The 12414-nt window shown below is 39.0% G+C and overlaps 1 protein-coding gene across 8 annotated transcripts in view; it reads left to right on the top strand.

The window, feature by feature from the left end:
• CDC7 (cell division cycle 7) overlaps nucleotides 1–8979 on the top strand; it is a 39281-nt gene extending 30302 nt beyond the window's left edge. For 7 of the 8 annotated variants that reach the window (XM_082052783.1, XM_082052785.1, XM_082052779.1 and 4 more), the window contains exons 7-12: nucleotides 706–955; nucleotides 1452–1547; nucleotides 2331–2509; nucleotides 3725–3807; nucleotides 6634–6783; nucleotides 7797–8979. In XM_082052783.1, the coding sequence (XP_081908909.1) occupies nucleotides 706–955; nucleotides 1452–1547; nucleotides 2331–2509; nucleotides 3725–3807; nucleotides 6634–6783; nucleotides 7797–8173 (1135 nt within the window). In that variant the 3' untranslated portion in view covers nucleotides 8174–8979. Of the gene's footprint in view, nucleotides 1–705; nucleotides 956–1451; nucleotides 1548–2236; nucleotides 2510–3724; nucleotides 3808–6633; nucleotides 6784–7796 lie in introns of all 8 variants that reach the window. The other variant, XM_082052784.1, reaches the window with a different exon arrangement.
• Nucleotides 8980–12414: the final 3435 nt, after the last annotated feature.

Here is a 12414-nt window from a genome sequence, read left to right as displayed (position 1 = left end):
TTGTTGGTTTTCTGTTGTTGTTTGTGGTGGTTTTGTTTGTTTGTTTTTAATCTGTCCAATCAATTTGCACTGTTGGTTTGCTCTTCCAGCATTTCTTTGAGCCTTAGTCTCTGCTTTGGGTGTGGAGGCCATGGAGCTGAGTTTGTCTGAGACCCAGAGACAGCTGGATTGTCTCTGTACTGGTTGCAGCAAAAAGTAATTATTTTAAAGACAGATAAGCAATTCTTTTAAAGACAGATCTGAACTGTGAAGTAACGCAGTCTTACCTGTTTGAAGACTGAAATAAATTCCCATAGTGTTGTTTGAAGTCTGGCAAGGCTTCAGCATTGTTAGCCTTGTCTGTCTTCACTGCTGCGATTGTGCCTCTGCCCATGGGAATCCTGCAAGGGTCGAGCCTGTTGGCTGGTGGTTCAGAGCTGTAGAACTAGAGGAACCCCAGAAAGGAGCTGCTGGGAATATTTTTTTTTAACACCGTTGGACAAAGTACACACTTGAGAAGATGAGAAACAAGGAATTAAGAGGAGATAGGTAAGACAGGACAAGAGGAGGAAAAGGAAGAAAATAAGACTGTGATGCTGGCAACAGTACAGATAAGCAACATATTGAGTGAAGTGTGAGAGAAAGATAAATAAACAAGCAATGAATAGTAAACTTTATTATTGGTGTATGCTTTGCGACTCTTGATTCTAAATTTGTGTGTTTCAGGTATGCCTTGGTAGATTTTGGCTTGGCACAAGGAACCCCTGATACGAAAATTGAGCTTCTCAAAACTGCTCACTCTGAAGAGCAGCAGGGAAGTTATTTGCAGAATAATCCCAGCACAGCCTCGGCCAGTGGGGTTTCTGTCAGTGTCGCAGCACCGAAACAGGCAGCTCAGCAGTCGGCCTCCAAAGCAGCAGAGAAAAGGCCCAGCTCACTGTACAAAACTCCAACGAGATCAGGAAGAGCAGGAAAGGTTCTGCATGGTTTTCATTACCGTTGTCGCGTGTTTGCTGCACCGCTCCGTCCAGCAGGGGGCGGTGCGGCACCGGCGCAGAGGCAGCGCCCTGCGGCGGGCCGGGGGTCCCCGCGGGGATCACCCCATACCCGTTGGGTGCAGCAGCACCCGGGGCTGTGCAGAGCTTGGATTACCTGCGGGCAGCCGTGCATGCTGTGGGACTTCTCCCTGAGCCAACCGTTAATGCATTTCTGTTCATTACTGCGCTGTGTAACAGACGCAGCACAGTGACGTTCACATTGTCTCGGGGCGCTTCTGAGGTGTGATTAGTTTTGTAAGGATGCTTGCTGTTCTGCCTAGAGCACGTTTTCTTCATCTGTAGTAAACTGATGCCTGAAAATGACTTACCGTGCAGCTGTTCTTGTTTTATGCCACTTCACACTTTTCTGAACTGTCAGTGTCCAGCTGACTGTGTTGGACGGGATCCTTATTGTCCTTTGTGTTGGTATTGCAGGAGGATTCTGTGCACCCTTCTGTCCAGCGCTCTGTCTTCGGAGAGAGGAATTTCAATGTCTATAGTTCCACATACCAGGAGAACTCAAATACAAAAGTAAGAAGCATGACTCATCAGTAAAAGCAATCTGTTACAGATTTGAAAAATTAGAGACCTGGTTGTTCTGTAAGACTGAACACCACTCCAGGAGGCTGTGAAATGAAAAGTTTTTGAACAGATTATTAAATGTGTCTTTGAAAGTCCTGGAGAATTTGTCCTTTTTGATTCAGTCCCTTTTGAAACTTGAAGAGCTAGTTCTGTAGCTGTCTCCATAGCTGATCTTGTTTGTACGCTGTGCAACTAAGGCAGACTTAGCTTGTGAAACTTCATTTCTTTTATTTGGCAGTTGAAGCCGGAGAGAAAACCTGTAATAAATATTCTCCTGTACTTTTGGTGATTAGTATTAAATATGACAAGGGGGAAACCCCAACTAAAATAAAGGATTTGGCCAACAGTGATTATCTTATTGTAGAATTAGAGTTTGTGCTTGTACGTTGCTGTGGAATTTCATATACTATTGGTTTTACTCTCATGTTGAACCAAACGAATTCTTTGAAGTAATATAGCAACTTTAGAAATACTTGTCTTGTAGCTTCAGAATATCTTATGTATATTGTTTTTTAGTAAGCACTGAAAAATGTTTTCAGAAGGGAGGAAATCAGGATATTAGAAAGCTCCCGTGTCTTTTTTTATAGATGTTGTGATATTGTTAAAAAGGTTTGCTCTCTTCTGTTCTAAAATTGCAGCTTCGTGCTCGTGTGCACCTGTTTGATCTTCCTATCTGTCTATAAAGGGAACTTTCTCAAATATGTCACCTTCTCTAAAATATCTACATTGCAGCTCATAAAACAATCCAAGATTATAGATGTTTCATCTAGGAAGTTAATAACAAAGAAGAAGATTGTTTCTACCAAAACACTGAGCAACGGGGCAGCCGGGAAAGCTGCCAGTGGTTGTCCCCCAAACCTGACCTGTAACTGTTACGCAACGGACAGAGTTTGCAGTGTTTGCCTTTCAAGGTAATTTGCTTTGATAATGTTGTAAAATTGTCTGCTGTGCTGTCAAGCAAGGTCAGAAACTTAGATTTACTGGACAGCTGATTTAGTGGGTAAAAGATAGCGTTTGATCTGTGCAAGCCCTAAAACACTGAGTATGCTCTTTTTAAACAAGAATAGTTCATGGAATTCATGGACTAACTGATTCACTGATATCTGCAGCAAAAGAGATTCACTGTTAATGATTTTTTTTTGTAAATTATCTACCTACATGTGTTGTAGAAAATCTCTTGAGTTAATTACAACACTTAGAGAAGACAATACATCAATCTGTCGTTAGTGGTTACCTAATAGGTCTAAATCATGCCACAGTTTGGATTCTGGAAATCAGGAAATGTAGAATAAAAAGGAAACATGAAAATTTTGTATTTGTTCGTTTAAAAAATAATGTTTAAGTTTTAACAACAGACAGAGAATCTCAATAACTCAGTTTGGCTCCATCCCTCTGCAGTTAGCTTTGGTTATGATCTACTAGTGCCTTTTATCCACACATTAAGGAATACAGATTAATGTAGAGAATTCTGCTTACCAGGCACAGTCATGAGACTCTGGGGTCCCTCTCTTCCCAGACTGGTGATACCAACTTCATTTCAGAAATATTCAATGAGGATTTTGCCAGACTCAGAAATGGCCCATAGAAGGACAGCACTTTCAGTCATATAAATAACCTCTGGAAAGTTTTTTAAAATCTCACACCTTTTAGTTAATCTAACAAAGTAAATTCTTGTCAACACTCAGAAATAGTGAACTGTTGTTTGCTGTGGACTGATGCAAAGCCAGAACATCCACATTCAAGAATCTAGTGCGTTGTTTTTGCCTTTGGTTAATTAGTCTCAACTTTGAAGTTTCGTATGCAAACAAGCCTTTAGCAAAAATGATGCTGTTGAATGAAACTGTAAAAAAAGTCATTGTGAGTGAAGTATGCAATTAGTATTTCTGTGGTATTACCTTATGCTAGATAATAAAATATTATATAATATAATAAGGCTATTACCTTATGCAACACAATCATTTCATACTAGATAAGATGCTTCAAACTTCTATAAAATTTGAGTAAAGTTGGGTTAGGCTGTTTACACATCTTACACATGTATATTCTAAAAATAATATTAAGCATTATTATAGTTAGAACTTATTTATCAACTTTATATTCTAAACATGTTTGTCTTTTATTACAAGGTGTCAGCAAGTTGCTCCCAGGGCAGGAACACCTGGATTCAGAGCACCAGAAGTGTTAACAAAGTGTCCCACTCAGACCACAGGTACTGCACAACACACTGAAACTGATACCTTTGTTTCCACCTTTTGATCCCTCTCATTTGTGCCGATTATGTTGTCTTTTTTATGGGAGGGGGAATGTTTACATTTGAAATACGTTTTATCAACCCTTCTAACACTTATCAAGCATTTCCTGATTTTAATTAAAAGTTTGTCATCCAGAGTAGGAACAAGTTAGGAATATTTTTCTGTGTTTGAAACTTGAATATGTCTTTATTCATTTGGGAAGTAGTGCTATATGCAGGAGTTGAACACAATATGTTTTAAAATAAGGCTTTAATTTTTACCAATTTTCTTGGCTTATTTATTCAAGTAAAACCTTGAATAAATCTTGGGGAGAGGACATACTTTAGACTTTTCTAGACAGATTGTCACATATAGTTTGCTGTCATAGCAGGCATGGCTAGAGGTATAATTGCAAATGTGTTTTAGAGAGAATTGGTTAATATTTTTTATCAGATTTTTTCCTTTTCCTAGTGCTTTAAATAGGTGGTCTGTAAATGTCGTAATTTTTTCTTACTAAATCTTTAATTTCTCAGGCTTAAAAGTACCAAGTTAATAATTTTCAGTATTCTGGGACCAATAAAAGCAGTTACCTGTTAAAAATTTGGTGTGTGACCAGGACTTTTGACTTATGAAAAAGGGGTGTAAATACAAATGTCCTCAAAATTTTGGTTTAAAATAACAGCTTTAGCCACTTTCTTGCCAAATACCTTTTTGGTATTGTCAATTTTCAGTACTTCAGGTGTACATGCACACTCAGGATAGACTTAACAATACATTTGAGCTTTTGCTTAGATAGCTTAATGTGATTTGCAACAACATCTGTGCTGTGGGTGTGCATGGGGTGTCGAGAGGCAGGGCAGCCTGTTTGGAGTTCCTGTGCTGTAACAGCCAGCTTTATGGGCTAGGAGACATCCAGAAATCCAGGACAAGTTCAGACAATCTCTGAAACTGTCTAGACAGAATGTAGGCAGAAAGAAGACATACCTAGGAAATCTTGGACACGTGCTAGTTTTAAATATGGTTTCAGACAGTTTTCTCTAGGGTAATGGAGAGCAGGACTACAGAAAATATGGGTAAATCTGGAAAGCCTTGGGTGTGGCACAGACAGCCCTGAAAGTATTGAGTCAGTGGTGCTGAGCTCCTGTAGTAGCTCAACAAAGGCCTTAATTAGAACAGGGTAGACAAATACTAATATTTATGAAATTACATTGTATTTGAACTAACATATATTCTTGTCCACTTCCATCTGGGACTGCTGTAGTCACCTCCTTGTATTCCTGCCAATCGTAGTACTAGTTCTGGTCTCTGTGCTGAGCCCAACTTACCAGCTGGATCCAGCTGACTCCATCCAGAGCTACCTCAGTGCATCTGACCCAGGTTCACTGCGCGGGGAACACAACTGAAACTCCCAAGCTGACGTTATGCAGATCCAGTTACAGTTCAGCTTGGACTGTCCCTCTGCTCCCCTTTCCTCAGTCGGCCTTACTGGTTGGGTAACACTGGGCACAAGCAGTGAGATGAGTCGTGATTTTGATGCCCTTACACAGTATCTTGCACTGTGCTGATGATCCCAGCTCTACCAGAATTGTAGGGCCAGGATTTACTATTTACTAGCCGTTCAGATATATAATGTCTATTAATATCAGCAAGAGTTAAGTAATTAAACATCTTTAAAGGTCTTGACCTTCATGACTCCAGCTTTCCCAATCACATACTTGGGGTGATGCACAACACCTCAAAGAAGATAGTGTGATCTTTTCAACAGAGATACAGTAATACTAAAGCTTTTTACAGTAACTATGAAGAAGATAGAAGACTTTTCCACTGTAAATTGTGCCAAATTACTAACTTGGATTTTTTTTTTTAATAAAAGACTTAAAATCTGCTTTTGCAACTGAGGTCAACTTAATACTTTTTTTTCCAAAGTCCTATGCTAATAGTGTTTCCAAATAAAATGTCCAAATTAATCATTGCCTATTTTACTACCTATTTTTTGAAAACCAGTAGAATAACTATGGCTTTATTTCCCAACTGTTAATTGTTCTCTTTAGAGCCTGAGAATCCTTCAAACTTTCTCCTTCACTTTCCTTGCCATCTTTCAAAATGTGGACCTTAGTGAGCCAAAAAATTATGGCAGACAGGTATTCTCATAATTTTCAGTATTAAAGTTTCCATCATACTTTGGCATCTATTCCCAGAGTACTCTCTGTACTCTTCATAACACGATGAAAGAGATGAATAACTTCTATTACCATTCTTAAGCTGGCTATCTTGTCAAGTGATTTTGTATTGGAGAGGAACAAAGCTCACAGCAAGAGAAATTTTTTAGTACTGCCTAACTGTGGCAGCCTTGGTCCCAGTAAGAAATCAGATTCCCATTAATTTGTTAATTATTTTTATTTATGATCTTTATATAAGGCTTTTTCACATGAGGTAAACTGAAATAAGTATCAAAACTAGACAGTTTTTCACCCCCTCTCAACTCCCTGGCTAAAACAACTTCCTAAACCTAAAATGTACCAAAAGAATGTTTGAGGTTAATAGAATTATTCATACCAAAATTCTATGGAAAAGCTTAAACACTCCCTCTGCATCAAAGCAGGAAATTATTCTTCAATCTAATCGTAGTCATTTCCACTGTTCACGGAAGTGTTATCTGTGTGACCCAAGTCAGTAAGTAATCCAGAACGTCCATTTTTCTGATAGAAACCTTTCAGGTCATAATTTTTTTTTAAGGAAAGTTGTGATTTTGTTTGTGATGAAATAATGAGTTTAGTTATTACTAAATTTGCTTTTGATTGCAGCAATTGACATGTGGTCTGCAGGAATTGTATTCCTCTCTCTGCTCAGTGGACGGTATCCATTTTACAAAGCAAGTGATGATTTAACTGCTTTGGCACAAATCATGACAGTTCGTGGATCCAGAGAAACCATTCAGGCTGCCAAAACTTTTGGTATGCAAACCTTAATTATGGGGACAAGGGGAAAATGTATGCTTGGTCTGCTATTTAATGCAGTGACTTACAATCTGTGATTTTTTTTTTATACACACACACACACATATTTTTAGGTTTGGGAGTCATTTTAGAGCTAAATCACACTTTTTTTCATGTAAAATAATAAAAGTACTAGTTATATATACAGAGTGTTTTGCAAGTTTTGTATCTTTCTATCTTTTATCATTTGTATACGGGGTGCTTCATGCCATAGGTTTCCCAACCTGTCTACTGCCTTTCACTAAGTTAGGACCACTTGAGGTGAAAATATGCCAACTAAATGTTTTCTACTGGCATTTGATTAGAATTCTTGAGGCAATGTTTCTATTCCTGCAAAATTGCCCTGGAGGCTTAAGTCAGCATGACTTAATATTTAGATGATGTAAACTTTGCTTCCCCCCACCTCAGGACAGGCTAGTACAAAAAAACAAAACCAAAACCCAACAGATGGCCTGTTTTAAAAAACAAAACCAACACAAAACACACAAAAACCCTAAAATAATCATTCCCCTAATTGTTTGCCAGCCAAATGCTGCAGCACTTGCTACCTGGAAGTGCAACCGACAGCATCGATTTTCATTCTCTAAACGGAGGTGAAAAAATCAGGGTATCTAATTTTCTTCAGTTCTGTTAAAATGACATTGAAGCGCAAAAAGATGGTGTGTGGGGTGGGTGACAACATGTCACTACATAACTTCACAAACCCAAACAGCTTTGTTCTGAGCAGAACTGGGACTATTATCCTTCTGTCTTGCTGGGGCTGTTGCTCTAAAACTTGGTTCATTTTGGGGAGTGATGGGGGGCCGATTGGGTTTTTGATAGGCTGATGTTGGTTTGGGTTGTTATTTGGGGTGTTATTTGTTTAATGCTGGTTACACTTCAAGACATGAAGTTTCTCTGAATCAAACTTAGAAGTTACAGTTGCATACAATGTATAATAAAAGGTCATTTACTGTAAATGTTTTTCCTAGGTAAATCAGTTGTGTGTACCCAAGTTGTCCCAGCACAAAACTTAAGAACCCTCTGTGAGAAGCTGAGAGGAACCAACAGCAGCTGCAGGAGACCCCAGGGTGAAGTCCCCAGCAAGTCTGTAAATGACTCAGCTTTGCCAGTTGCAGCAGACAAACCGTGTGCTCCTGAGACACTCGGAAAACAAATTCAACACGTAAAGAGCCTTCAGGAAGGTGACGGTGCTTTGGAAATGAAGGCAACAGACATGAAAGGATGGGATCAGGTTCCTGATGAAGCATATGACCTGCTTGATAAGCTACTAGACTTAAACCCTGCAACAAGAATAACTGCAAAAGAGGCTTTGCTGCATCCTTTTTTTAAAGACATGAGACTCTGAGAAGATATCATATTCTGTGATTGCTTTCATATATTTTATGTGGAAATGAAATACTGAGGTGGTTTTATCTGGTTGCCCTCAACATTTACACTCATTGAAATACCATCACACTGAACTACTGTAATTTTGTCTGTACAGTTGGACTGCCTATGTAAGTTTACTTTAAGAAATACTTGGAGATGTAAAAGTTATGTAAACATCACTAACATGGTCTTATCCTAAGACAGTTCGGAGGGGTTATTGCTGTGCATACCTGTTCTCTGAGGAAGTTAACTGATCAAAAGGTACAAAAGAAACAAGTTTCACAAGCTCTATGCTTAATTCTTGAGATATTCCCTTAAAATATACAAATTTGCCTTAAGGTATGACTGAAATAAGAAAGTGCTTGAGAGACTTTTTTCCGTACTTACATCTTTCTGCTTAGTTCCTTATTAGTACATGAGGGACTAAAAACAGAACAAAGTGTGTTAATTTTGTTCAGACTATTTTGAGAGAACAGTATTACTTTGGAAGTGTTGCTAGAGCAGGGGCCAGGTGCTGGAGGTGATATCATCAAAAGAAAAGCGTAAATGTTTTAAGAGTACATTTTTATTCCTGTCTGGTCTTTCCTACTAGGCAATAGTAATAAATAAATGCAGTTACTCATTTTGCATAGCCTTTGTTTCCTCAGTGCCCTGGGCAACTGTCAATATTCAACAGCTACTGCCTTCAGAATGTCGTGTGTGACATGCATAGGTTTGATTTGTGTTATGGAAACTGATTTTTTTTAAAGAATATCTGTTAAATAAAGGATTTATTCTTCAGAAGATTGACTGACTTTTATAGGAGCATCTCTAGACAGGTGAGGTTTTCCTGTGCAATGTTACTGTTTGGGAAGAATTATGCACATTTGTTTCCTGCATAAATTCCTCAGTGATATGAAACATCTTTCAGGTAGCTCTAGTGTATGTGACTGTCATAGTGGAAGTATCTTAATTATCAAGGAAGTTAGGACCAAACAATAGGTTGGTTCTAAGTATGAAAAACAACCTTAATAACCTCTAACCCCGTACATTCAATTTGCAAAGTAAGTTACGTTATGTTCAGCAGAAGTTACTCTAAACCCCTTGATAATTGTGGAGACTGATTACAGTGGTTTTTTTCCATGTACATTTCTTGAAATGCTAATGGATTTGTTGCTATAGGAGGCTACAAGCCCTTCTGAGAACAGATTGCTGCTTTGATAACTTCTGTATAAGCCTTCTCGTATGAGCTGGCGGTTATGATAGTGCAAAGGTCCTGACCAGAGAGGGGGCTGAAGGGACATTACTGCAATATCTTCAAAACTTTGAATATATAGAAAGTGATGGTAATGCTGTTCTGTTCCTGGCATCAGCTGTTAGAGAAAAATATTTGCAGATGTCAGAATATTGATTGCAGAAAGTCTTGAAACCCACAAGACCCTGGGGCCCAGGTCTTAGTAATTTTTGCTGTTTATATAATTTCAACACAGCACGTCACTGAGAAATTATTTATCTAAAGGAACTGTGGCCAAATTTGGCAAGCAATGCCGTCTGCCAGTGTCTGCAGATGTATTGTTTCCTCCTAGTTCACTCATGCTGTCTGTGGCCTTACGAGAGCACTAGCTGACAACAAGCAAAAATATGTCAGCTGTCTATTATGAACTTTCTAAAAGACTTCAGCTTCTCAAGCTTTCCTGCTAACCACAGCACCAAGCAGCTCCTCGGAGCAGGCACCACAACAATTCACCGCTGCAGAAGTTTAAGAGCCAAAAAGGGAAAATCATTGCTAATGGTGTTTTTACCAAAACATTAAGGGTCAATAAAATTCTGTAAGGAGTAATTCTAAGCTCAGTATATTCCATAGCAAGCTAGAAGGACACATTTTTACTTCTTCCTCCAACAGCTATTTATTTAAAACCTGGAGAGGTTTGGTTTTTTTTGTTTTTTTGTTCAGGGGAAGGATAAAATGAAAAGAAAAATGTGTTTGAACAAGCATGTGCTTACAAAGTACTTCTTGTAGCACTCTGCAAAAGACTGAAAGCCAGAAGTAAAATGTTAAATTCAATGGGGGGGAGGGAAATATTAAGGAAAACAGCAAGAAAACACTAGAGGTGAGCAGTGGTTCCCACTGAGTTTTCTGCTTCCCTCATCTGTGGTTCTAAGACTCTCAAAGCCATAGGTAAGAGCCAAGCACCCAGATCCCTTTAAAGTTTAATTACATGATTTGAGCTGTTTATAAACTGAATGTGAATCTCCTGCCATGAGAGCTGCAATTAGAAGAAACTCCGCACAGCAATGACATTGCAGCAACACATGTCCAGTGGTCGTTGGCCCTCAGCTGGATTACTGTTGGGTTCTGGACGCAGTGCTATGACAAGCATATTAATAAATTGGAAAGAAACCTAAAACGGCAGCAAAAAGCAGCATGGACTTGGAAGATGAAGAGAAACTGATAGCTTGAATCCTGAGAGCAAATCTGAACACATCTGTGTATGTAGCATGGGGAAGAGTAGCTTATTCTCAGTGCTAAGCCAGGCTAGGTAAGAGAGTTGTAGCATGTATTAAGTTTATGATATTTTTCCTAGTTGTAAATCATAATTAGGAAACAGAAGGGCATCTTATTAGGAGTGCCTTAAGAAACACCTCTAAAACAACAGCTAAGTTTTTCTGGATAATACTGATAATAAGGGATAAATTAAGTTGCATTGAGTTTGTAGTCCTGTTATGATACTATTGAGATTGGACTTCATGAAGTGTGTGTTTAAAACAAAATACAACATGGATAAAAAATAAATCGGACATCAATATTCTGTCTAAGAATATTCAGTACCCTCCTTATTTTATGTATTTGCCGTATCTAGGGTTTATATGTTCTCTGCTCTCCAGCAAGTAAAAGCAACGTGGAGCCAACATGCAGCCAAGAGATCCTGTGCAGGTGCAAAAGGCCCCCGAGCCCTTGAGTGGCCTCTTGAGGCCACCAGTTGTGATAGGATCTTAAAGTGTTTCCATAACCGCCCAATTTCCAGCCAGGTTCCTCTGGCTGGGAGCTGTGCTGGACCTTAAGGTAGAGCATGAAGAAGATTTTCAATCCAGGGCGCCTCTGACACGGGTACTCTAGCGATCGGTGGGTTTGCAGGGATAAAACACATTAAACTCACAGTGGGCTTTGCAATCTGTTCTGGCTACAGGCAAACATCTTATTTCTGATATGAGTGCCAAGAAAAAAAATTCCCTTTACAAAGATGATTATATTTTCTACCATCTTTTTGACTGATACATTCTACTAATCAACAAAATACAAAGAAAAAAAAGTTTTTAGAGCTTCTCTCAAATATTTGTCGGTGATGAAGAGGTACATGTCTCTTCTGAACTAGACGACTTGTGAAAGAAAGTGTTTGCATGGGCACACCTGAAGTTCTCCTGCCTCCTGAAGGCAGAGCACACGAGACAACAGAAGTAAAACAGAAAAACCAGTTTTCTCCCATCAACTCAATTTGTCGCCACATTTCAAAGACACTCTGGCTATGGGGAGAAAATGGCTAATGACTGAAGGCACTTAAGAGAACAACAGCATTTTAAAGGAAATTAATACTTAATGACTTCATGGATTTCTAATCTATAATGAAACAATATGTCTCAATTGGTAGGCTTATAGCAAGGACAATTCTCTGAGACATCACTCAAGCAATATGCTGACTGCAGCATAGTTGTAAATGTTTGACTTTGGTGATGTTGTTCTATTTGTGGGTTTGTTTGTTTTGGGGTGTGTTTTTGTTTGTTTTTCGTTGTTTTTTTAAAGCACATTGCAATTTTTTTTCTACTAATGTAGCCACAGCATGTTCAGTTCACTTGTACCTACTCCAGAAAACAGAACATGTACCAGGTCAGTGGCAGTATGTACGTGGTTCATGCTGCTTTTTGCTGCTGCGTTCCTGGCTGGCCAGTTCAAGGGGTAGTAAATATTGAAATTGGCAGCCTGCACACAGGGGGTGGAAATTGGATAGTCTCTTTGATCATAGGCTTACCACAGCCAGCATATAGTTTTGTTGCTTCGCTAACAAAGAATTTCTGGTACCACCGGGGTGAGGGTCCAGTAAATTGGGTGTTTTGCATCAGGAAGGTACAGCATAACCAAGGGGTTTAAAAGTGCTTGTCGTATACTTAATTCTGCCTCCCCCTGATTCAGCCCTTTTTACTTTCATGTCCTTTAACTCTGCAAGAATCCTAGCCCTATACAAT

The sequence above is a fragment of the Streptopelia decaocto genome (assembly GCF_964273445.1).
Source record: "Streptopelia decaocto genome assembly, chromosome: 5".
Classification (NCBI taxonomy): Eukaryota; Metazoa; Chordata; class Aves; order Columbiformes; family Columbidae; genus Streptopelia; species Streptopelia decaocto.
This window is presented reverse-complemented; position numbering and strand designations above follow the sequence as displayed.